This window comes from Squalius cephalus (assembly GCF_949319135.1).
Source record: "Squalius cephalus genome assembly, chromosome: 10".
Lineage (NCBI taxonomy): Eukaryota > Metazoa > Chordata > Actinopteri > Cypriniformes > Leuciscidae > Squalius > Squalius cephalus.
In genome coordinates, this window is record NC_137131.1 from 11,159,102 (window position 1) to 11,186,213 (window position 27,112).

The window sequence follows — 27,112 nt, forward strand, 5'->3', positions numbered from 1 at the left end:
GCATTATTCATAGTTATTACTATAGTAACTACATGTAACGCTCAACAAGGACACTAAAATAAAAGTGTTACCAAATTGTATTCCCTTTTCTGTTTTAAGGGGGTGTCACATGGCATTTCAGATATAAAAAAAGTGCAAAAGTGTTTTCAATTTCATTTTAAACCATTGCATGATGTATTCAACCTGTGTATTAATTTAACTTCATTACGCTCTGAACCTCTGAGCTTTCGTTTCCTTCACCTCTTTAAGGCTTTTTAGACAGCCATGCACTTATTTACTCCTGTATGGCACCATTTTTAGACAGGATGTAACAGGAAAGGAAGAGAACTATCACACACGCAACACACACTCGTATAGAAATGTATAATCTCTGACATGGTATTAATGTTGAATGTTATTTGAAGAATTTGTGGTTCAATGGATAATGCAGCAAACAGTCATTAGGGCCTCATGTTGAGACAATGTAAAGCTCACTCGATGTAGTCTCTCTCTCACACACACACATAAAAACAAACAAACATAACCAAAATTATGCTATACATTGGATTTGACAGCAATTACACCAGATTCTTACATGTTTTTACTCTACAGAAGGTGGCTGCATACAGTACTAGTCAAAGGTTTGTACAAACTGTTTCTCATGATCTTAAAGACCTTTTGATCTTAAAGCTTTATTTTGGTTGAGAAATATACACAGTGCGCCTAAAAGTCTTTACAAAACATAATTTTTAAATTAAATGATTGGGCAGAGTTTGGCAACTTAAAAAGCTAAAAATTATTACAAAACAAGGAAAATAATAATTAAGAATGAGATGTATCCAAATTTTTGACAGCTACTGTAGATATCACCTTAATGATCATTTTATTTTATAGAGACTTCTTCATTATTTGCACATAATGTGCTATTTACTCTGAAGAGTCTATTAATATCGCTTTTTTTGTGTTGGTTTTAGTAAGGTTAGTTGTCTCAGCCATTCTGCATAGCAAAAGCAACTGACTGGAGCTCCCTCCCCCCGGTGGACTACATGCTCACGATGAGTGATTGCTAACTAAATTTATAAAAGGTGGCATTGGACCTCACATTGCTGCTTCACATCCGGCTGATATTTAATCAAGGCTGCATGCTTCAGTACACAGGGACGAAATCTAAAAAGACTCCAGAATCAATTAAATAAAAATGTACAAAAAATAAATAAGATATACCAGGACAGTGATTCAGCCTTTGGCACAGTCACTCTTTAGAACAGAAAAATATCAAATTCAGGAGGTTTTACTGATATACAATGAATCACCCCCCTATCTCTCGCTTGAGTGTGTATGTGAGAGGGAGAGAGATAATGAGAGTGATATGTTGGATTGTCTGTGGTTTTAGCTTGCTAATGATGTTCACTATGTTCCTTCTTTCAGTGACGCTGAGGGTCTGGTCTCTCCAATTGAAGTCCATTTGTTTTAGTGCAAACGTACAGAGAGACGACCCTCAATAAAACCCACACAGACTAACAGGTACACACACGATTCGATTAATGCCAGACGGGGAGATTATGTGACATTCCATGCGAACGTCCCAAAGAAAGTGTCTCCCTTTATCTGGATTGAAAAATTCTAAAAGTCATGGTTCGAAAGTTTGCCTCCACAGTTTTCTCTTCGTTCCTCAGTTTCAAAAGAAACTTCTGTACTCTCGTCAGTTAAAGGACTAGCCTAGTTCGTTCAAAAATAAATATTCTGTCATAGTCTTACTCCCATGTCATTTTGGGGCTTGGAATGTCTCTTTTACAGTTTAAAACAACATTCGCGTGAGTAAATAATGACAGAATTTTCATTTTTGGGCTTACTATCTCTTTAAATGTGATATTGAAACATGATTGGCTGAGGAGAAAAAAAGATGGCTGTGCATAATTTACGGAATGGTTTGATCTGTATCTAAAGAATTCTTCTGAACAAAAATAAAGCTAAAGAAAGGAGACACAAAAATACGACATCTTCAGGTATCAAAAAAATGTTAATCAGCCATCACTGCACATCTCATCCGCCAGTCATGTCTGATCACCTTAAGACACTTTCCAAAAGATCCCCCCCTTACTCACATGGGACCATATAAAGTTACACAGCACACCTCCAGTGTCTTCACAGGCTCCTTTAGCTACTCATGGAGAGAGAGTTCATTTGAGGGAGGATGAGAGAAAGGGAAGAAGGCATTGTCAGAGTGGGTTCAGTTGTGTGTTAGACACTGGAAGCGGTTTTTGAAGTACAAGAGGCCATTTTTGGTGTGTGTCGCATCAGATGAAGCAGGAGGGTAACGGAACTTTGCGTAAGTTTTGTCGCTTTCCGACTGGCCCCACGGTAGCTTGATCTTAGTGGCGTGGTTCACAATGACATCATCACACGACCCAACATGCAGGGAGCCAAGCCCATCAATAAAGAACTCTGTAAAACAAAATATGGAAATGAGAAAATCTGTTTTGTCTCTATGAACGACATTTTTTTTTTCATGTCCGTGTGACTAATTTCTTCAGTCTACAATTATGATGACAATTGCTGTTTCTATAATAACGCATAAAGTCATATATGTTTGACATAACATATTTACACACAGACACACACACACACACACACACACACACACACACACACACACACACACACACACACACACACACACACACACACACACACACACACACACACACACACACACACACACACACACACTACCATTCAAAAGTTTGGAGTCAGTGAGATTTTTTTTATGTTTTTGAAAGTATGAGAAAGTACCAATAATGCATTTATTTGATCAAAAGTACAGTAAAAACACTAATATTGTAATATATTACATTTACACTTAAAAATTCAATGTATTTTATTCCTGTGATGGCAAAGCTGGATTTTCAGCATTATTACTCCAGTCTTCAGTGTCACATGATCATTTAGAAATCATTCTAATATCCTGATTTATTTATTATCAATGTTGAAAACAGTACTACATAATATTTTTGTAGAAACTGTTGTGCATATTTTTTTCAGGATTCCTTGATGAATTGAAAGTTTAACAATATTTATTTGAAATAAAAATCTTTTGTAACGTTATAAATGTATTTACTGTCACTTTTGAACAATAATGAATTCATTTTCAGATCTCAAAATTTATATTTTCATACTGTACATTATGATTCACATGTATAACATTTAAAAGCATTGATCAGGATTTTTAGTATTTTACTATAGACTATTTTACTATACATAACATGAAAACAATTATTAGTTCATCAGTATTTACCAGAATTGAGTTTAATTTTTGCTAAATTTCGCAATCCTAGAATCACCTAATTGTGTGTTTGCACTCCATTGAAAACTCACCCAAGTGAGCAACACGGGCAAGCCGGGGGTCAAAGCCAACCTGCTGCACTTTATCTGTCCTGGCAAGAAAGAAATTGATGACTCCATCAGTGACCACGCAGTGTGGAAACCCCTGGATGATATGATGGAAGCCTCGCCGCATGTGCAGACAGTCTCCGTCTTCTTCTCCAGCCTCAATTGAGATTGTCTGCCTGTAGGTGGCAGTGTAGCCTGTAACTTCACGCACTGCTCCTCCAACCTAAACACACACAGAAGCCAAACACTAAGAACAATTCAGAAAAGATGAATTGAAGTGGAGAACACTCTTTGGCACAGGGTAAAAACAGTTCAATCTATTTTTGTATCTTCCTCTTTAAGAAAGAGGATGAGCTTGTCTCCTTTCTCCAGGGCATGTCTCCAGCTGGGTGGTTGTGTGCGCACAGAAGACTCGTTCACTGGAAAGGTCACATAGATGACCCATTCCAACGCAGTAATCTGCCCTAGATCTGCTGCTGCCTAAAGAAAACTAATGCAAATATTTATTGCACTCTTTCCTTAATCGTATTATTTGATACAAACAGACCCTATAGAAATCTTTACCATTCAAAACTCTTCCTTTATAAGCATCAGAGCACTCAAAATGTAACAAAATGCAAACAAACATGTGTTGTTTTTTTGGGCCATTTTGAAGTTTACAGACTTCGATAATCTTCTCTGTTTGAATTCTAGCAATCACTGCCAAAGACGGAGAGTAGGAAGGTCTCACAAAGCCTGTTTAGCTCTGCTGTGCTGATGCTAAATGTGCTGATCTCAAAAGGAATCAAATCAGCAGTGAACAGTCCTGAGATTCAGAGATTTGCCAAAACCTTTGTTCTGATTCTGAAAAATAATGTGAAAAACAGGAGTCAAATGTAATTTGTCAGATGACATACTCAGCTGGATGAACTTAAAGCTACATTAAGACTGTAGTGTGCAGACAGATGCCGGATGCAGAGGAATGTGGCCGCTCGGTCAATGTCTTTGTGGGTGTTGGTTCTTTTGCTGTTGTAGGCTTTCAGGACCTTTGAAATAACTGAAATCATTAGCCGAAGTGATATGGAACTTCAATGCGGTCAAGACCTGCCTGAAACTACTTCAGCTGGGCGTTTACTAGAATTTATTGCACACCTTAGAACATTCTTCAACCAGTCAGAATCAAGCATTCAACAGCCCTGTATTATAATTATTTTTAACCAACTAGTGTTTTTTTTAAATATATCTTTAGTCAGTTCCCTTTATATTCACACAGGTGTCCTAACAAAGTAACCACGGGTCAAGTTCATCATATGTGAGTAGGTTTCACAAACACCTAGAAAGATTAAATTTGAAAAATATATACCATATATTTATGATGGTGACTTAAGTGTCAATTATGTTTTGGTGCCACTGTATATAGGGCAAAAATAAATAAAAAAAAAGAAGAAAAAAAAGATGCAGGGTTCCATGATGCATTTTTACCATGACACAGTGTACCATGACACTAAAGAAAATAATACCATTATGTATAACTCCAAAAACACTTGGTATTTTTAATTAGCAAAGACAGGTTGTTGTTGTTGTGGATATTGTGAGGTGGGATGGTTTCTTTATTAAAGGTTTAACTGGGGACTCTGCCAGTGCCAAAGGTGCAAGTTCCTCACCACAAGAGGGACCTAAAGAAACACTTTGCTTCTTGTGCAATGGAAAAAAGTCCTCAAGGGGTTTTTAAGCCATTGATGTGCACCTGAGCCACCCAACACATACAATGTCTCTGCAATGGCTCTTCACTAGACTCGATTATAAGTGTATATATTGTTTTTGTCTTTATTTGATGAAAAACATTTTATGGTGGAAATTTGCTGTGCAGGAAAACCCTGTACATCATGCTACATACAGTATATATTTGAATGTTTTCTCACCAGGTCAAGTGTGGTTTTCTCCAGCACATCCACCAGCTTCTCTAGCTTTGTGTTGGCAGTGAAGATGAAGTCATCATCCACCCACAGCACATACTTGGTTGTGACCTGTGACACGGCCAGATTACGACCAGCAAACCAGCCCTGAGACATAGACACATATCAGAGCCCATCATACGGCATGCAAACACAGACAGGAATGGGTCATAAACTCTAAAATATCTGGTTTAAAATCTGGGGTCATTTTGGCAACCCAGTGCTGGGTCAAAAAATGGTCGAACCCTTCAATCAAAAGTTGAACTTTGATTAGCATTAAAAATATATAAGAGACAAGATATAAAAATAGTGTTTGTGTATGTCAGTGAGAAAAAGTGAAGAAAAGAATAGCAAGTTATACAGTTTATACAGTTAAACAAAATTGCTTTTTAAAAGTTTAATATTAAATATCTACCGCCAATAAACAGTAGGCTCAGTACAGCCACGAACCACACAGAGAGGAAGCCTGTAATAAACCCTGGAAGTCAGGAATAAACTATTTATTATAGTGAATCTACAGGATTTCCTTTCCATTTAAATTCCTCCTCAGCGTCATTCCGGCTTGTTCATTTTTCGTTCACCAGACACCAGTCACCGCTCGAGTGATTTGAATATGAGAAAAAAACACTCAGACAAAACCCTCCAGTTTTAAAAGAACACGCTCCTCGTTACAGGCAGTTTCAAAGTTTTCTTCTATTTTCCACACATATTACGGTCATGAGTGACTCAAACACAGATGTGGTATCGGCACACAGAAAACCTTTGTGTTTGAGTTTGCTTGACATTAATGCTCTCATCTTTCACAACCACATTCTAAACCCAGCACCAATGAGTTACTGATTATGAAAGATTATCGACCCAAATTAAGTCAAATCAACCCAGCTTCCTCATGCAACCAAGCGTTTGGGTTTAAAAAATAACACAGTTTTTTTTTCAAGTGATATATAAACTGATATTAAAAGGATGTGACCTACCTTTCCAAAGGGCATGATGTAATGTTCAATATATGGGCCTGACACAGTTTTCGGGTGTTCGCTGTCGTCAGCTATCACAATTGTAACAGTTGGATAGTACCGTCGTATGCTGTCAATTAAATCCTGGAGCTTGTCATAGCGCAGGAAGGTTTTGGTTGCTATGGTCACAAGAGCACTGATGTTGTACTCTTTGAACAGGGAAAGGTAAATGTGAGAGATTTAATTACTATACCAATTACACTAAAATCACAGAATGAAACAAGTGAATCAAGTGATGATGAAACAAGTAATGACGCCTCTAATAACGGTTTTCTATTTTAATATATTTAAAAATGTAATTGATTCCTTTGACAGCCATTACTCCAGTCTTCAGTATCACATTATCCTTCAGAAATCATTCTAATATGATGATTTGCTGCTCAAGAAACAGTTCTTATTATTATCAATGTAGAAAGCAGTTGTGCTGCTTAATAATTTTTCTATCTTTGATGAATAGAAAGTTCAGAAGAGCAGCATTTATTTGAAATAGATCTGTAACAATGTAAACATCTTTACTGTCACCTTTGAATAATTTAATGCATTCTTGCTGAATAAAAATGATTGATTTAATGACAGTTTTTAAATGGTAGTGTAACTGATTAACCAAGTTTGAACTTACTAATCATAATTTGAAGTTTAATCCAATGTCATTTAAAGTCTCTAAGAAGGACAAATACTGCATTATAGAATTAATCTTCAGATTAATACATCGTGGAGAAGTGCAACTAACATGTAAAACTGTAAATGGTCAAGTAAAATATATAAGCACACCTAAAGTCATGGCATTCAAGCCATGGTCAATCTGGAAACTCACAGCCTGTGCAGGGCTTGAATTGCTCATGAATATTACAGTAATGCGTTTACTTTGATCAGGAAATTCAGGAAGGTTACCTAGCAACATCAGCATGACCTAATTAATATTCATGATATAATCCATCACCATGTTGTGATGTCACAAAAAGTCTCTGTTAGTTATTTTAGTATTATTTATATACTATTGTATTTATTTTAGATTTATTTTTATATTTGTTATGTGGATGTATGTGCATTTATATCAGTTATCAGTATATTTATATTTTCTTTCAATCCAACAAACTATTTTCAATAGTTTTAGTTATAATTAACAATAACACTGATGTATTCACCTTTATCTGCATCAGAGCCTGTGTTGTAGAGTTTAGGTGTTACTCCATGACGAATCTTGATGGTGAAAAGAGCCTGATGTCCTTCTGTGTCTAACTGCACTGAATCATAAGCACACACAAAAACAACATATGAAATATAGATTACCCAGTCCTGAGTTTACATGCACATTTGGGATGTTTTTTTTTTTTTTTACAGGAAATACTAAGAAGATGCATACCTGTGTCAGCTGTGCTGGGGTGGAAAAGTGTGTTAGTATATGTGATAAACTGGAGCTGTCGATTCAGACTGGACAAAAGGCCGCTGCTCAGGGTCATGTGCATCTCGCCATCACCCCTGACCTTTACCCCCTCCACCTCGGCTGCCACATTAAATGTGCCCAGAGATGCTGAAAAATTCAGCTACAGAGAAGGACAAAAACAGTGTTCAGGGAGCATCCACAACACACGGGCACAGAAAACAGACATAAATTATTTATATCACTTACAGTATAGAAATCTCTGGGCAGCTCTTTTAAGGCCAAACCTGAAACACATTACAGCGATGCATTGTTACTGTCCAGCCTCTATAACAAAATGAAAATCCACTAAACTACCTTCTATTAAAGACGTGGTTTATTCAGAAATCTAATAATATGCTCTTTTCAGATTGTGAAATCGTGAGCGTTATGTTATTATTCTGCACAAACATATATGTACTGTATCAGACTTCACTTCAGTCTGGAAAAGATCAAGCTATTATCTAATTCAGATTGCATAATTTCATTTTTGTGTGAATTATCCCTTTATTCAGTGTATGTCAGCGTTAATAATCATTATATTAGAATAAAGATTTATTAATATAATGCTTTGCAATAGTCTCATCACATCTCCTCAGTCATATGGCAATATTAATCTAACAAGGCACAAAAAGAGTAATACCTGGTATAAGGATAGTTTTAAGTGGCCGAACCTCCACACCCTGTGTTGGGTACTGCAGGGGGTTGTTAGCTTCAGATACAATCAGCAGATCAGCAGGGGTCTGCGACCTATACACACCAGAGTTATCAATCACTAAAATTAAAACGAAACATTTTGTTACTTGAAATTAAATAAACATTAACAGAAAAATAAAATAAAATACCAAAAAACATATTTTATTTTAGCCAGTTGCCGTACTAAAATAAATAAAAATAAATAAACTAAAACTTATACTTAAAAAATACTATGTAGATATATTTGTTACATGTTCCCTTGTTTTGTGTTTCTTGTTTTTGTTATGTGGAATTTTATTTTGGTGTGCATTTTCTGTTCCCACTGTTCACATCCTGAGTTTAGTTCCTGTTTTACTTTGTTTCTATAGTCAAGTGACCTTTATTTTTATACTGCATTATACATGTCACGCTTTATGAATTCACTAACTCTTCCTGTGTGTATGTGTGGGTGTGGCCGCTGATTACCACTCATCTGATCATCAGCGCCAGCTGTGACTGATCAGCCTTGCCCTTGTCTATTTATACTCATGTCCTTTGTCCTGTTGTTGTCAGATCGTTGTTTGGATTCCCCTGTGTCGTGTTTATTGTCTACTGACTTCTGAGTGGTCGCATCCTCGTGTTTGGCGTGAAGTTCCTGATTTTCTACATGTTCCGTCCTGGTTTATTCTCTCATCTAGTGATGGCAAAATGAGGCTTCCTGAACCACTGAGACCTCGCAGCCCATTGCTTCAGCCAAAGGTTCATTACTCGAAGCTTCATTCAGCATTGCTCACTAGTGACACCTAGCTACTGTGCAAAGAAATAGCAGACAAATAAATTCATTCTGAACCAGTGTCGCGCCCCACCCCACCCCCTCCCTCCCACCCACCCAATGCATATTTTATAAAAATACTTTTTATAAATAAAATTATTTAGTTGTAATGTAAATATACAAATAGATATTTATATTTATTTGTATATTTATATTTACATTTATATTTTATAAAAATATTTTTATAAATAAAAATATTTATTTATTTATTTTGTACTCACTGTTGATGTCTGTAACCTTTCATTTGCAATAATAAAAAGACATGATCAGACATTTGTCCATTACTGTGTATAATATAAAATATGTATCTTTCTCTGTCTGAATTTACTTGTGCCGAGTCACACACATAGTTAATTAATTATTCATAAATTGTTTCGGATAGTGACAGTATGAACAACAATAGTAACACTGTGTTGAGTGCAGTGCTTATGTTAGAGGGAGTGTAATAAAGTACATTTTGTTCATTTAGCAGATTATAGATAACAGATTAAAGTAAACTGCATCAGAATAGTCCCGAAGGAAGGATTACAATAGATTTTTTATTGAGAAACATAATTATTTCAAGTGTGTTGGGGTAGACGATTCCTCTTCTTTGACAAAATCTCTCTAGCCTTGGAAAATATCCTTTCACAAGGAACAGAGGATGCAGGGGAACGTAAAAATGGCAGTGGTACAAATGAGGATATGCTTCTGTTGAGCCCAGACAGTGGAGGATTCCCTCTTTCTTGCTGGCTCCATTACCAGGAAAAAGGAAGAGTCACAAAAAACAAACAAATCCAAAAGGGCAATCCAAACCAAAAGCAGTCCAGTCCAGATGCAAAAATCCAGAGTAATCCAAATAATCTTATCTAATTAATATAACAAGACTATAATATAGCGAGGCCTACTATAATAATAATATACTACAACTATTCTAACCTGATAATGTAATAATATACAGCCCTCACATATGACACAATAACGACACTGACACTGACAATGATAGTTTTCTAACTCTCTGTCTCTCTGACACTACTACAACTGCTTCTACTACTCCTGCAACACCCACAAGGTGGCGCGAGTTTCGAACCGCATTTTATCCGCAAGCGACACTCAGACCGAACCGATGACGTATCCACACAAACCGAGGCCTCGTTTGTCATTAGTCACGTGATTTTCACGTTAACAACACAAGCCTCGAATCGCGGCTTCATCTGGCACGCCCACTTTTTCTCGACACACGCTCCGAAGCCTCGCTTCAAATGTCACATCACTACTCTCATCTGGAGACCTGTGGACCGCGCCCGGATTCCCGATCTGACTATCAACATGGATGCAGCGAATCCAACCGATCTGAGTGAGTTTTTGTCCCGGAGCGTGGCCCGTATGGATCAACAGGAGAAACATCTAGCGAACACGGGCAGCGCAGTACAAGCTCTGGTGGCGCAGGTGTCCGAGCTCACCAAACAGATTCAACGACTTCAGAGTCCCGCTGCGCCACCCACACCGCCTGTTCAACTCATTCCTCTGGAGCCCAGTCGTCAGCATGAGCCACGTTTGCCCACCCCAGAGGCGTATTCAGGAGAGCTGAACTTCTGTAGAGCATTTCTTACAAAATGCTCAATGTTTTTTTCACTGCAACCTCACACATTCAACAATGAACAGTCTAAGGTGGCCTTTGTTCTTACTCTGCTGACTGGACGAGCGGCTCTGTGGGGAACGGCGGTGTGGGAGAATCAAGACCTCTGCTGCTCCTCGTTCCAGGCACTCTCGGAGGAAATGAAGAGGGTCTTCGACCGTGTGGTGGCACGGCAAAAGGCGGCCAGGCTACTCGCCGATCTCAACCAAGGAGACAGATCGGTCTCTGATTACTCCATAGAGTTTCGCACGCTGGCCGCAGTGTGCCATTGGAACGAGGAGGCACAGTGGGACATGTTCCTGCATGGGCTGGCTGACTGCATCCAAAAGGAGATCTACGTGCTGGACCTCCCTCAAGGTTTAAATGGACTTATTGAGTTGGCTTTAAGGGTTGATTAAGAAATACATTTCTGATTCTCTATCAGCTGGATTCATCCTCCCTTCCTCTTCTCCAGCGGGGGCGGGGTTCCTTTTTGTGGGGAAAAAGGATGGCTCTCTGCGACCGAGTATTGATTACAGAGGGTTGAACAACACGTTAAAGAATACTTATCCTTTGCCGTTGATGTCTTCAGCCTTCAAGCGGTTGCAGGGAGCATCCGTCTTGACAAAATTGGATTCACGCAATGCTTATCATTTGGTTCGCATAAGGGAGGGGGATGAGTGGAAAACTGCGTTTAACACCCCCAGGGGCCATTTTGAATATTTGGTCATGCCCTGGTCATGTCTGTCCAACTCCCCAGGCGGTTTTCCAGGCACTCGTCAATGACATGCTGAGAGATATGGTAGACCAGTTCATATATGTCTACCTGGATGACATATTGATTTTTTTCTTCATCTCTCCAGGAACACGTTCAGCACGTCAGACGAGTGCTTCAGAGGTTGCTAGAGAATGGGCTTTTTGTCAAGGCGGAGAAATGCGCTTTTCATGCACAGTCTGTTCCTTTCCTAGGTTACATCATCTAGTCTGAGGGAGTGTGCATGGATCCCGACAAGATTAAGGCTGTGATAGATTGGCCAAGTCCAGATTCCTGTAAGGCCCTACAGAGGTTTCTGGGGTTTGCCAATTTCTATCTGCGTTTTATTCGCAATTTCAGCCAACTAGCCGCTCCTCTGACTGCCTTGACCTCCCCCAGAACGACGTTCAGGTGGTCTGATACAGCTGAAGCTGTATTTTCCAAACTGAAAAGCCGCTTTGTTTCGGCTCCCATTCTGATAGCCCCTGATTCTTTACGTCAGTTCGTAGTGGAGGTCGACGCGTCAGAGGTGGGGGTAGGTGCGGTTCTTTCCCAACGTTCTTCCACAGACGACAAGATGCACCCTTGCGCGTTTTTCTCCCATCGTCTATCACCCACCGAACGTTGGGAGTTGTTGGCAGTCAAGTTAGCGTTGGAAGAGTGGCGTCATTGGTTAGAAGGGTCGGGGGTACCTTTTATCGTTTGGACCGATCACAAGAACTTGGAATATATTAGATCCGCCAAAAGACTTAACTCCAGGCAGGCTCGGTGGGCACTTTTTTTCGGTCGTTTTGACTTTTCTCTCTCGTACAGCCCGGGTTCCAAAAACATCAAAGCCGATGCCTTATCGCGTATTTTTGATCGATCCGAACGCCTGTCTACTCCCGAGTGCATTTTACCTGAGAGGCTCATTGTCTCCACACTCACATGGGAGATCGAGTCAAGGGTCAAGATGCTTCCGCCCGGTTGCCCACCGAGTCGGTTATTTGTGCCGGAGGAATTACGGTCCGACGTCATTCGATGGGGTCATTGTTCCAACATAGCATGCCATCCAGGAGTAAACCGTACCAGTTTTTTGGTAAAACAACGATTCTGGTGGCCATTAATGGCTTGTGAAATTCACAATTTTGTTTTGGCTTGCTCGGTTTGTGCCACTGGTAAGACTTCCAATCGACCCCCAGATGGGTTCCTCCAACCGCTGTGTGTCCCTTTGAGACCCTGGTCCCACATAGCGCTAGATTTTATCACCGCCCTCCCGCCCTCTCAAGGCAAGACGGTCGTTTTGACCGTAGTGGACCGGTTCTCGAAGGCGGCACATTTTATTTCCTTGCCCAAATTGCCTTCAGCCAAGGAGACAGCGGTGACTGTCGTAGATCACGTCTTTCGCTTACATGGCCTCCCGATGGATGTGGTTTCCGACAGGGGGCCCCAATTTGTGTCCAAATATTGGCAAGAGTTTTGTAGATTACTGGGAGCGACTGTCAGTCTGTCTTCGGGGTTTCATCCCCAAAGCAATGGCCAAACGGAGAGAGCCAACCAAGATTTGGAGAGAGTTTTGCGATGTTTGGTATCCAAGAATCCTTCCTCTTGGAGTCAGCAACTCTCAATGGTTGAGTACGCACATAACACGTTACCAGTGTCATCCACGGGCCTCTCTCCGTTTGAGTGTAGCTTAGGTTACCAGCCAACAATTTTTCCTAGCCTGGAATCCGAAGTCGCGGTCCTCTCCGCCCACGCTTTCGTCCAGAGGTGTCGCCACACCTGGAACAGAGCCCGTGAGACTCTCCTCTATGTGGGAGCGTGCACTAAGGCTAAAGGCGATCACCACCGGTCGAAGCCTCCCGTATACATCGTAGGTCAAAAAGTGTGGCTTTCTACCAAGAATATTACACTCCGGTCCGTTTGTAATAAGTTAGCTCCCAAATTCATAGGCCCGTTCACTGTCACCAAAGTCCTTAGTCCGGTGGCAGTCCGACTCAAACTCCCTCCTACATACAGGAGAATTCACCCTGTCTTTCATGTTTCTAAATTAAAACCCGTCTTTCATTTACACATTAACCCGCCAGCCCCGGTCCCAGCCCCGGTCCAGCCCCTGTGTGTATGTGTGGGTGTGGCCGCTGATTACCACTCATCTGATCATCAGCGCCAGCTGCGACTGATCAGCCTTGTCTATTTATACTCATGTCCTTTGTCCTGTTGTTGTCAGATCGTTGTTTGGATTCCCCTGTGTCGTGTTTATTGTCTACTGACTTTTGAGTGGTCGCATCCTCGTGTGGCGTGAAGTTCCTGCTTTTCTGCACGTTCCGTCCTGGTTTATTCTCTCGTCTGGAGACCTGTGGACCGCGCCCGGATTCCTGGATTCTGTTCTCCGCGTCATCCAGAGAGATCAGGTTGTCCTTTGAACGTCCCTGCGCCACCCAGATTGACTGTTACCTGCACCATATTTATTCTGACTTGTTTATCTCACTTTGCGGTTAATAAACCTACTGTTTATTCGCAATTGCATCTCCTGCTTATTTCCATTGTGACAATACATTACAGATTGTTTCAAAGCAGCTTTATAGTTACTCTTGTTTGTTGCCATAGTGATTGATTACCCACACCTGCTTCTTGTTTGCCTCTTGTTACCCTGTGTGTTTATATCCCAGTGATTCTTTTGTTCATTGTCTGGTAGTAATGGGAGAAAATAAGCTTTTCAAAGCCTCAAATCAATTTAACCAATTGCTTCGCAAAATGATTCACTGTTTCAAAGTGTTCGAAATGCTACATGCTGGTGACCCCTGCTGGTCAGACAAGTGGAAATGCAACAAACTTAGGCCAAACATGCATCAAAACCACCTTTTACAAACACATTGCAAACAAGAGTATACTAATGTCTAATTAAAACCTCAACAAAGGTATAAAACTGATCAGGTAAAGCCCATAGACACTTGTTCAATGGTTCGCCACTGGGGGGTGATCTCATGGATTCACCGAGAACATAGCCCCCCAGCGGCAAACCATTGAAATTTCAAAACAGTTATGACATAACAAGCCTTGTTTACTGAAATCACATGACTTTGGCAGTTTGATACACGCTCCGAACCACTGATTCTAAACAAAATTTTCGTAAAGGTTTCGAAACTTCATGAAGCAATGTTTTGAAATCGCCCATCACTAATGTCTGGTGTTGTCCATTGTGTTTGTATCATGTACATTGTTTTTAGTTCTGTTTTTGCCTGTCTGGATTTACTATTGGTATTTTGTTAATAAACTTTTATGCTGCTCTTTGATCCTATTCACCATCTTTTCTGAAGCACCACACATTAAAGTATTAAAAAAAAAAAAAACTAATAAAAACGTAAAAAATTGTAAAATGACAAAATTACTAAAACTTTCAAATAAAACCAGCAAAAATTTAAACAAGCAATAAAAACTCAGTGAGTGTTTTAGCGCAATTTTCTGACATCATGGGATCACAACACTAAGAGATAGTAAATCTTTTCCTGAATTTTTTTTGTGCGTTCCCGAGATTAGACCTTCCTTAACATAATGCCGAAAACCCGAAGTCTCTAGGTGGTCTGGTTGAGGAGTAGATAGAAGTGCAAGATTGGTGCGCACAGACAGAACAGAAATCATGAGTTAACAATCGCAATTTTGTCCGGTGGAAAATTGCGCTAAAAATGTATCTAATTCAAAATATTAACAAAAACTATAACAGTATATAAATTATGTTAAAAGGATACACACATGTATGTATATAGAAACTTTATTTATCAAAACTTGAATAACTCTTGCCTTAAAATTGTCCCAAGTTCAGACATTCTATTTGATAATATATGGATTTATAAACCAAAATTGGCACTGTCATTAAATGATTAAATGGACCTCATTTGGAAGCTCTGATACTCTTTGGCTCGCCGTTTCTTCATCTCATGGAGCTGGGAGGCCTGGAAGGCAGTGTGCAGGGGATGGGCAGACACTCTGGGGAACAATAGCTGAGCAAAGGGCAGGTTGACCCCTCGGCTCTCTCCTTCACAAACACACCCGTTGCGAGCCAAAAGCCTTGCGGAAGAGGAGAAAAGTTTTCACATGATCATTCTGTGACTGTTCTGAGTTTTTGACTTGAAGAAAAATGTTTGCATCCTCCTTGGATGTAACAGAAGACAATGCATGCCTCTATGTACAACTGTGTAAACAAATAAAGGATTTACATACTAATGTTTAAAGATAGAGATTTGCAGACTTCAGAACAACTTTAATTTGTAGCGTATAAAAGTTTGTGGTCAGCTGTCTTTTATCCAGCAACGACACACTAAATAGAACAAAAATGACAGTAAAAACATTTCTAATGTTAGAAAATATTTCTGTTTCAAATAGTGATCGACCGATGTATCGGTTTACCGATATTTTTCCCGATATTTAAGCATCGGTTTTGTAATATCGGATTCGCCGATAAACGGCGCCATCTTGTGGCCGTTTCGAGAATTCCGCCATTGCAGCCCGCGTCTGAGGAGATCAGTCAACAACAACTCTGTGCACAGGTAAAACATATGTTCTGCTTGCTTTGCTTTAATTATTCAACTTTATTTAACATAACAGACATGCAGAAATGAGATTTGAGACATGAATGCCTGATATAGTCTATTTATGCAGCTTGGTTCTAAAAAATTGAGACGAACTCATGGAGTCACGAAATCCGGCATGTCCTGCCCCAGTAAAGACGTAAATTTACATGGATTAAATAAAACAGACATGAATGAGTGAATGTTGAAAATAAAAGCGCTGAATTTTATTCTCTATCTGTTGTATTTGCTCACCATTAGTCTCGAGAAAAAAGTTCGTTCATTCATATTGCTGAGCACTCACTGGGTTGATGACCAGGAATGCTCAAGCACGGCCACTGAATGAAACTTTTGACAAGATTATCTTGTTTAAACATCCTAGATTATATTATCATTTACTACATAGCAATTATTTCGCTAATACACATCTAAATATACCGCTTTGTGGAAATTAATTATTTATTATCTCCACGCGCGATCGCGGTTGAGTAGTTCTGTGTAAAATAAATGCATAGATAAACAGCACTTTGTCAGTTGGCATCACTAGCGGCGCCAGGATTTTGATTGTAGGTGGGCCTCCAGAAAACTGGATGGGCCAGTTAAAATAAGGCAAAAAAAAAAAAAAAACGGGTTCCCCTTCAGCTCCGTTTCAGCGCTTTTCTGCGGCACTGAGGACAGCGACTCATAGCCTATTTAATGCGTAATTAGCACAGGTAAAAAAGAAAAGAAAAACTTAAAAAGGAATTTAATTTAATGTATTGTTTAATAAAATTATAGGCCTATTATTTTTAGTTTATTAACAACAGCAACAGCTGTAAAGATGAAGTTGTCGATCGTCAACTCCGTGAACGCGCCTATAGAGAGAAATGCACATCATGGATTGCATAATCAGAGAGTAGGCCTAGCCTTTTTCTTTTCGTTTTAAATTGTTAAAAAGACATTTCAAGCTTTAAGATAGATTTCATGTCTGTGAGGCATATGCTGAGTTTCGTTAAGTTAGGATGAGATGCGCTCCTGTTCACGAGCAATGCAAGTGACCGCGCGGGCGCGCCTCTTATATTGTCTCCTATTTGCTTCATTAAATACAGGCAATTGGTTGATAAAAAAAAATATTAAAATTAAGATACAATTTATACAAAACGAAATTCACTTTAAAAATGGCTTTCTAACTGAATTAAGTGGTCAAAATCATGTCTGACCCGCTCCATGTCTCTCGATATTGCGTATCCTATACTCGTGCGGTTCACTTTTCATAATCAACTTAGATGAAAAAATAACATTATAATATTTTAACAAATATGAAACTAAATGAGCTTGATGGCTACAACACATATAGTAGGCCTACAGACTCTCTATTTGTACAAATTGCTGCACATTAATTTTATTCTGAATTTTGCACACATAAGTTAAAAGGCATTTGTTTGTGCATGCATAGTAAAACATATCTGCAACATTTATCAAGTCCACTGATAATTATGGACTTATTAATTATTAATAAGCATTTATTAATTATTATCTTAATGAATAATGTAACAAGGACGAAGCATGTAGGCTAAACTGCGTTGTTTGTTTAGAATGGAATGGATCGCAAATAGATCCGAATGAAGAAACGTACAAAACCATAGTAGAAAATGGGTGGGCCCGGACCTAAAATGGGTGGGCCCAGGCCCACCCGGGCCCAATGGTAGCGCCGCGGCTGGTTGGCATTTCATGATCTAGATTCAATCTAGATCATGAAATGCCAACTGACAAAGTGCTGTTTATATAGTCTCGAAAAAAATGCTGATACACATCTAAATATACCGCTTTGTGGAAATTAATTATTTATTATCTCCACGCGCGATCGCGGTTGAGTAGCCAAAGTTATAGTTCTGTGTAAATGCATAGATAAACAGTACTTTGTCAGAAAGGATTTCATTAATAACATACTAGTTGGAAAATGCAAATATGCTGTTTTGTTTGTTACTTTCCTGACAATGTTATATTCCAGCTAATATTATTCAGTGAATTAATATTACCCAGTGAATTATTCCTCACTCTTTAAACCTATTAAACGGCACATAAACCTTCTAAAACTGTTTAAAATAAATTACATTTCAATACAAAATACAATACAAAAAATACCTCCAACATGTGGAACCACTTAAAGATACATCACTCAACTATCTTTGAATATATGTTAGAATCATTTTTGTGCTTTATTTTTTACCTCATCAAAGCTTTTATTTTGAAACAAAGACACTTAGTAACAGTGCACTTTATTTTTTGGACTCAGACCCCTCTATTTATTTGTGTATAAATATAAAGTTTTTTTTATGTATGCAAGGAGGGAGTGATTGTTATAAATAAAATTGTTTGTTCAGTTCATTTGTGTTGTAATAATTGTGTAAAAAACAGAAGTATAACAGTAAATAAATATTGGTTCTGCATATCAGTAATCGGCACATAAACATGCAAATAATCGGTATCGGTATCGGTTATAAAAAAATCAATATCGGTCGATCACTAGTTTCAAATAAATGCTGTTCTTTTGAACTTTCTATTCATCAAAACATCCTGAAAAATTATCATGGTTTTCACAAAAATTACTGAAGGATCATGTGACACTGAAAACAGATTAATACAGTTATGGCCATTCAGCTTTGCCATCACAGGAAAAAAAGAATAATAATATTAATGCCTATCATTTTAAAATATATTATAGAACACTGTAATTTTAAATTGTAATAATATTCCACAATATTACTGTTTTACTGTATTTTTGATCAAATAAATGCAGCCTTGGTGAGCATAAGAAAAAAATAAACATACAACATATCTTACCAACCTCAAACATTTGAATGGTAGTGTATATCAGAAAGTTAGAAGTGGAAAAAGGTTTTATGACCAATCTTAGTGTCCCTTACTTGAACTGATGTTTGTGAGGATTAACTGACCTGGCCACACTCTCCCTCACACGGTAAGGGATGGTACTAGCACTGGGATCCGGTTCAGGAAGTCTCTCCTCCAGTAGCCGCTCAGCTCCAGGACCTGGTCTGTATCGGACATCCACAGTGCTGTAGACCCGCGTGGGCCAGGAATGTAGCACAGCCAAAACCAGGACCACTGATGCTACCAGAGCTAACAGCACAGTCTTTCGTAGGGAACGCATGCTACAAGCTACAACACAAACAGAAACACAGTGTTGAAACATCATTCAGTTTAATTAGATTAAATGATACAGAAATGATATGGGTTCTTCATGTGAAACTTCATACTCCCTGAGTATCTAAATCTCTTAATTCAAATAATAAAGCATTACCTTCACTTCAATTTTCTAATTAGCTTCCATTTGATTTCCCTTCACTTAATAACAATGGGGGAAAGCACTTCAGTAATTCTTAGAAACACTTCATTATATACTCACTCTATCCAATCAGAGCGAGTAGTACTGCAAGTTGCCATTACTGCTTCTAAAGGTCCATGGTACTGATTGACTCAATCTTAATGTGATTGACAGTAGTTGATGTGGCTGATGGAGGGCTCTCTCCATCTGCTGAGGAAGAAAAAACCCTTAGTTGTGTCAGTTGTAGTGCATTCATATACAAATGTATTTATTACTGTACATAAAATCAGTCAAGTCTACTCATTCGCTATTCAAAGTCTTCTAAAGGCAATACGCTTTGTATGAGACAGGGCCAAATGTCAGGCTTTATCACTGGGAAATTAAAGTATTTGACACAATAGTGTGGACATTTTTAAAGATAATTTTACACAAGATTCAGCTAATATCAAACAAACATACTAAAACACTGTAACATAAACATGTTCTTGGGGAAACTGTCACCCTGCTACAGCTAAAAGACAACTAAAATAGTCTAACCTACAGCGCTGGGTATCTTATTTTCAAATTGCAGTCTGTTACAGATTATAAATTAAATGACGAAAACTGTTGTTAGTAACGTAATCTATTATATTACACATTTTAGGTAATGTACCTGATTACTTTTAGATTACTTTCGAACTTGTTTATTACTGTCACCATTATGTTCAGTGGTATTCAGTTCAAGGACTTTTAGTTTGTTGTCATTTCTGTCATTTATATGTTCCTTGTTCCTATTTGCCGCCTCTCATCTGTCACCATGGACACTAACACAATCATCACAGCTGTTCGTCGTTTAGTTAATCATCTCTGTGTATTAATGTTCCTGCCTGTGTTCTAAAAATAGAAATATTTAATTATTTTACCTCGATGTCAATGTAACCATCACAAATCTCAGGGAACTCAAAGACTTTCTGAATGTATACAAGCGGAAGGATTATTTAGGGTGAAACATTTAAAAGAGAAAAAAGAATTAGTGAGAATAAATGAATTATAAATAGTAGGGATGCTCTGATCGATCAACCGCAGATCGGTATCGGCCGATAATCACATTCTTTGACTCGATCGGTAGTCACTAAATTTGGCCGATCTCACGAACCGATCCCAATTTGATGAAGTAAAACATGTGATGACGTCAAACTTTAGCGCCACAGTAACCTCTAATAAATAGTTTATTCCATTGTGTGAATAATATCATGTAATCTATAAAAAAGTTATGAGCATTTTAAAATGTATTATAATTGGATTACAAAAACATCATTAATTATTTTTTATTTTTTTTAATGATACAGTTAATTTGACAGTTAAATGATATTATTACAGTATCAGTAGTAGATAGTGGATCAAAGCTTGCAGGCTTACTAAGACAATGTGACAAAGTCTATCTGGGGTTCTCGTATCTCTGTTTTCTGAAGCTTAATTCTAATCAGTAGCTCCTATTATAAAATTTGCAGTGGTAATCTAATCCAACAGTTCCTATAACACATAATGACAATGCCCAGTCTCCAAGAGAGTAGAGCTTACTATCAATAAGATGATTTTTGTTGTGTTAGATGGACATGTTTTACTGATAATAAGACAAGAAGAATGTAAAATCTGAGACATTCTACCAAAACAAGAGAGATTATTTCATTTTCTTTAACCATTACAACAAAAACATATTTCTGTGACTGAAAAGGCCTTTTCAATAATGTATTTCAATAATCCCCCTTGTGATACTGCATGAATTAAGCGACTGATGACAAGCTTCGACACAGATACATTTGCGGCATGAAGCTGAGATGCTGACAAAAATGCGTGAAAAAATTATGAAGAATAATATTTAAAGGAATAGTTCCTTGAGTGAGTAATCAATTACTCACCTTCATGTTATTCCAAACCTGTATGAGTTTTTTGTTGTTGTTTAATGCAAAAAAAATATATTTTAAAGAATCTTGGTAATCAAAGAGTTGATGGTAGCCATTGACTCCCATAAAAAAATACTATGAAAGTCAATGGCTACCGTCAATTGTCTGGTGAAGTGTGGATTCTGGAATCTGGAATCTGGATTCTTCAATGTATATCTAATGAGTGATTATAATCAAGGTATTATTAATCAATATTTTTCCTTCTAAATATCACAAGAGTTGAATGACTTCTCTAGGCTTATGATATTTTACTTTGTTATAGAAGTTTGATTATCAAAAATGTTCCTTTCATGTATTCTTTCAAAGTCTAAAATATCTGAGAGGTGACTGAGGGTCTGGCTCAAATGCCAGGAATGCAGTAACAGTTTAATTTAGCCCGGCTACCAGAAATGAATTATGGACTTCATTAACATGTGTCAATACATACATCTGTTTTGCTGGGGTACCCTGACAGCAATGGTCACAGGGGTCATTGGAACCTAAAGTTGAGTGACCATTTCTTAAAGTCTTTATTGTGTTAGATTAAAGTGTCCTCTCCTAGGGAGAAAGAACGTAATATCTTCATGTTTTGAGAAGACTCTCCTGTTTATAGTTAGAGCCTGGCCAAATCCAACATTGGAAAAGCTGTGTGTGTTAGTCTTCTTGGTTACAGGTTAAGGAACAACTGCATTATTGGAGATTGACTGAGTTGTTGTTCTGGACAGGCTGGCGCCCAGCAACCCAAATCTGCGACCTGGAAGGTCACGACGTGCCTAACTTCAGGGTCCGAGTGTCAGCTGCCTAATCGATGGAGATATGCTTCAGTCTATCAATTTATGTGTGGAAAATTAATATGTTTATCTATTTTCTTAGCCAATCAGAATCATTCAACCTGAAGCAAGGACGTAGCTTAGACCTTGGTGTATAGTATAATCTATGGTATGATCTTTGTAACTGTAAGCGGGACGGCCTACAAACGCCTTGTGAGTCTTGAAGCTGACTTCTGCCTGATGAAACTGCAAACTATCTTCAGTAAAACTTTTCTTTCGTTTATTATAATTCTGACTCTTGTCTTAAATTGACTGCACTTCTGACTCAGGGTCTTAATTAATCATATCTGGTCCTTGGGTCTTTGACTGTAAATCCCCTTACACTGGTTACCAACATTCTTCAAAATATCTTATTTTGTGTTCAATAGGTTTAGAACAACATGAGGGTGAGTAAGTGATGACAAAATTAAAAAAAAAATTGCGGTGAACTATCCCTTTAATATTCACTGTGGTGAGCATTGACTTACTTAAAATGCCCACATCCTTTCTTCTTGGGCTTGGGAATCAGATAAACATTAAATAAACATAATTTATTCAGTACAGTGACCGAGAGAGCTCAAAACGCTGCAACAGCAGAAAACACAAGCAAATAGAAAAAAACACCAGCAAATTAAGAAAACATCTTCATCAGTTTGACAACTCATGTTCTGAAAATACTCACAACTCAACCGAATACAGAAAAGCGCTGCAATACTATCAGGATGTTAAAATAAACAAAACAAAAAACACCAAGGTCATGGACAACACCACTGACGAGTAGCCTAGACATTGAACAATAAGCATGTCCCAGCCAGGTTCGTCACTAGTTGGGGTCCCCTAGAAACATTTCCGTTGTGGTTTGTGCTATTGCAGTGCGTTTCTGTATTTGGATGAGTTGTGAGTATTTGCAGCACATGTGTTGACAAACTGATGAAGATGTTTTTTCTATTTGCATGTAATTTCCTTAGTTGTAGTGTGTTTCTGTATTGGGTTGTGTTGTGAGTATTTGCAGGACATGTGTTGTCAAAATGATGATGTTTTTTTTAGAGGTGGGCATAGATTAATTTTTTTAATCTAGATTAATCTAGATTAATTTTGAAATTAATCTAGATTAATCTAGATTAAAATGGCTCATTTGAATTCTGCCGAAGGCATTCAGAGTATGTGTGCTACCCAAATAATGACTATAAAAGTAAGTCTTTGAGAACGGGTTTCTCAAGCCAGGTGGCGCATTAGACCAGGTGCTCATCTCCTGTTTCCAAAATGCATCACAAACTGCTTGAGAAAGCTGTTCTACTCATAGACTGTAAAAGGTTACTACTGTACTGTTACCGTCCGTAGGCAACATTAGGTAGGCCTATGTTATTATCAACTACTATAGGCTATCAATTAGGGATGGGCGATATGGCCTAAAATCCATATTGTGATATACATTGCAGCCTCTTGCGATAACGATATTATAATAAAACCATTTCAGAACAGGTTACACAGACCCTGCTAAACAACTGCTGTTTTTTTTTTTTTTTTTTTTTTTTTTTTGAAAGGGTGTATGTAGTTTTGAGAACATATATTGTGCAAAACTGTAAGTATACAACATAATTTTGCAGATAAATCAAATTTAAGTACACTAGCTGCAGAGACTTAAGTAGGTCTAATGTTTACTATGGCTTGGAGCTTATGAAACCCCAAATTTAAAATTAGAATATTGTCTAACCGATGTCTTTTCAGTTAAAAAGAAACACAACAACGATTCTTAAAATCGGGCGCTTTTAATAAAAAGAGATTATGTGCTACACCACTCACTAAGATATATTGGGAATAATACGCGCGCGCTGGTATTCAGTTATATGTTTCGTTTTGAATTTGAGGTGGTAGAACGGATTAGTCGTGTGTTAACTTACCGAACTGTTACACCACACAGTCTACGTCGGACGGCTTAAATACAAACCAAGTCCAAATAATGGATGTTGCACGGATCTTTTACACCAGCTTTCACTTTCAGCCGTGTTTACTTAAGATGACGACGAATATGATGCGTTGCAGCCGGGTGTTCCTCGCGGCCGCGGGTAGATTGCGTCATCATAGCTTGTGTAGCTTGAGCCAGCTCCCAACCCAATTTGGAGAATAGATTAACGGCGATATTTTTTTTATCGCGCGATAAGAGTCTCGCGTTAACGCAGCGCGTTAACGCCGATAACGGCCCACCACTAGTTTTTTTCTATTTGCATGTATTTTCCTCAGTTGTCTTCAGTTGCAGTGCATTTCTGTATTGGGTTGAGTTGTGAGTATTTGCAGCATGTGTGTTGTCAAACTGATGAAGATGGGGTTTTTTTTCTATTTGCATGCATTTTCCCCAGTTGTCTTCAGTTGCAGTGCGTTTCTGTATTGGGTTGTGTAGTGAGTATTTGCAGCACATGTGTTGTCAAACTGATGAAGATGGGGGTTTTTCTATTTGCATGCATTTTCCTCAGTTGTCCTCAGTTGCAGTGTGTTTCTGTATTGGGTTGTGTTGTGAGTATTTGTAGCGATTTCTGTATTTGTGAGTATTGTGAGCAGTTGTGAGTATTTGAAGCAAATGTGTTGAAAAAAACTGATGATGATTTCTTAATTTATTGGTGTTTTTTATACTTGCATGCGTGTGTGTGTGTGTGTGTGTGTGTGTGTGTGTGTGTGTGTGAGAGAGAGAAGAAAAGAAGACATTGCGCAACTAACGCACTTAAACAACCATTCACTTCATCATTCCATCCACAACCGTGAAGATAAAACCATATGCGCATTCCTAAAGAGTGTACGCCCAATGGAGGCGACTTCCTTACTACTGATATGGTATAGTCTTTACAGCAGGCCAGTGTGCGGTGATTCCCTGCCTACTGTAAACTATATCTCACATAGGCCGCACAGCTGACAGCATGCACCGTTGGCTAAATCAGTTCAAAGCCTTGGCAAATAGTCAATAGCCATTAAGGGGCATGATAACTAGCCTACTCATCATTTCCACTGCCCATTCTGCCGTCTGTACAGAAATACAGAGAGGTACCGAAAGCCTCTTGGCCTGTTGTCGCCATATGTCACATCATCCACATAAGATTCTATCAGGCAACGCAGAGCCATAATTCCAAAACGTTACCATGGAATCCGGATCAAATATTTTCTATTCAAACACCAGAAAGTGAGAGCGAACAATTAGGTTACTTTAGCGGTGCTTATTTAATTGTATTTATTTACTTAATAGTGCAGCAGAAACAAACAAAATGTGTCGTAAACGACTGAGAAAATTATATCAGAGCTAATCACAACAGGGCGGATGAGCGAGCAAACGCGTTCAAATAAATCTTACCTGTAATGTCGCGACCAAGAGGGATCTCCTACCCTTAAAATACCCCCGGCGCTCTTGTCATGTGAACGAAAACAGCTGATAAATGAAGAAAATCCGATGGCATGGCATCCACCTCCAAGGGAGAATGGAGGAGAGCGGAGAGTCGGGCTACCCCTTCTGTGAATAGCGATGGAGGGCTGCAGCCTCTTCAAACGAGGAGGGGAGAGTGATGTAGCTGAACACAACATGCGATCACGCCTGCCGCTCACCACAAGAAGCGGGTTTAGCTCTAATGATTATTGAGATTGTTTTATTCCTGGTCAGAGTTGTCACTGTTTAACATAACCTTTCCATTCCACAAAAAGGTTCTTTATAGCGGAAAAAGGTTCTTTAGATTTTTTAAATGTTTTTCTGTCTAAGAAAAGGATCTTATAAGAAATGTCCACTGAAAGGTTCATTTGGGAACCAAAAATGGTTCTTAAATGGCATTGTTGCAAAAAAAACAAAACCAAAAAAAAAACATTAGGAACCTTTATTTTTAAGAGTGCAATGTGGTACAATCAGTTAGGCTTATGCAAAATAGGGTTATTAGTGCACTGGTCACAGATTTGACCACTGACATGTTTACATGGATTATGATTGTAATTTATATGATCATAGATAATGCATCCTTAATGGACTGACATCATCTTTCAGAGGCACATGAAAAAAAAAAAATCTGGTCACATTTTTTTGGACACCAGCAATGTAAAAGTCCTTTTCCCACTTATCTATTTAGGGTTGCAGTGATGCTGGAGCCTTGTCTTGAGCTGAAGGCAGGGAAAAACCTTGGCTGGACGAATGACCCAACAGGAAATCCATGTCAAAATGTTCACATGCCTATCAAGACAGTCTGAAATACCATAATACGTTTATTTCAAGCCAAGGCAGTCAAACAAGAACATCCACTGCCCTATAACTTCAACAAATGTTGGCAGTAGCCATGTGTAGCTTATTCCCCTCAGACTGCTTTTGATATTACGATGTATAAAATGTTTTATTTATGCATTTATTTATGGAATACTGTTATATATATATGTGTGTGTGTAAAACTATAATTCCTGGCCTACACTTTCGAGAATGCATTTCAAGAGATGTTTGTTAGCTTTGTTAATCAAGACATTCTTAATAAATCTCACTAAAATGTATGATTTATTCTAACACTGTTGCAAGTTTTAAAATGAACATATAAGCAACAGCCAGTAAAAAGAGAAATAAAAACAAAAGCCAGTAAATCAGGAACAAAGAAAATAATGTAGCCTAGATGCATAATTGTATGAATTTGTGCTAGAGAATTCATGCATGTCAGGTGGTTCAGCAAACAAAACAGGATGCAACTGTTTTCTAACGAGGAAACCACTATATAGATTAGTAGCCTATAGATAAAGATTATCTTAGTCATCAACCACAAGTAAACAGAGATCTGTATGAAGAGATCTCTGTTCTCACAAAAAAAAAGATACTGTTTATCTTAAATATAATGGCAATTTATTTTTTACTCACAAAGACTGTGACAAAAAATGAGAGAGAACTGAAGTGCCTTGAGCGACTGTGCGTTCTCAC

The 27,112-nt window shown here is 38.3% G+C and overlaps 1 protein-coding gene across 2 annotated transcripts; it reads right to left on the minus strand.

The window, feature by feature from the left end:
• Positions 1-371: 371 nt before the first annotated feature.
• Positions 372-25,782, minus strand: b4galnt1b (beta-1,4-N-acetyl-galactosaminyl transferase 1b). 2 transcript variants are annotated; one of them, XM_079883887.1, is made up of 12 exons: positions 25,532-25,782; positions 19,545-19,673; positions 19,075-19,297; positions 15,462-15,638; positions 8,380-8,486; positions 7,947-7,984; positions 7,680-7,860; positions 7,462-7,560; positions 6,278-6,465; positions 5,271-5,411; positions 3,355-3,592; positions 372-2,424 (listed from the first exon to the last, which is right to left on the minus strand). In XM_079883887.1, the coding sequence occupies exons 3-12, from the start codon at positions 19,287-19,289 to the stop codon at positions 2,210-2,212; spliced, it is 1,599 nt and encodes a 532-aa protein (XP_079740013.1). In that variant the 5' UTR covers positions 19,290-19,297; positions 19,545-19,673; positions 25,532-25,782; the 3' UTR covers positions 372-2,209. The 2 variants fall into 2 exon arrangements, with proteins under 2 accessions (XP_079740013.1, XP_079740014.1); XM_079883888.1 differs by having other exon boundaries at positions 19,545-19,670; positions 25,532-25,724.
• Positions 25,783-27,112: the final 1,330 nt, after the last annotated feature.

Coding starts and splice junctions, on each gene's coding strand:
- b4galnt1b (XM_079883887.1), bottom strand. CDS start 19,289: ATGCGTTCCCTACGAAAGACTGTGCTGTTAGCTCTGGTAGCATCAGTG. Junction 6,466..7,461: donor AGGCTCTGATGCAGATAAAG/GTGAATACATCA, acceptor CCCTGTTCAAAG/AGTACAACATCAGTGCTCTT. Junction 5,412..6,277: donor ACATCATGCCCTTTGGAAAG/GTAGGTCACATC, acceptor TCTATGTCTCAG/GGCTGGTTTGCTGGTCGTAA.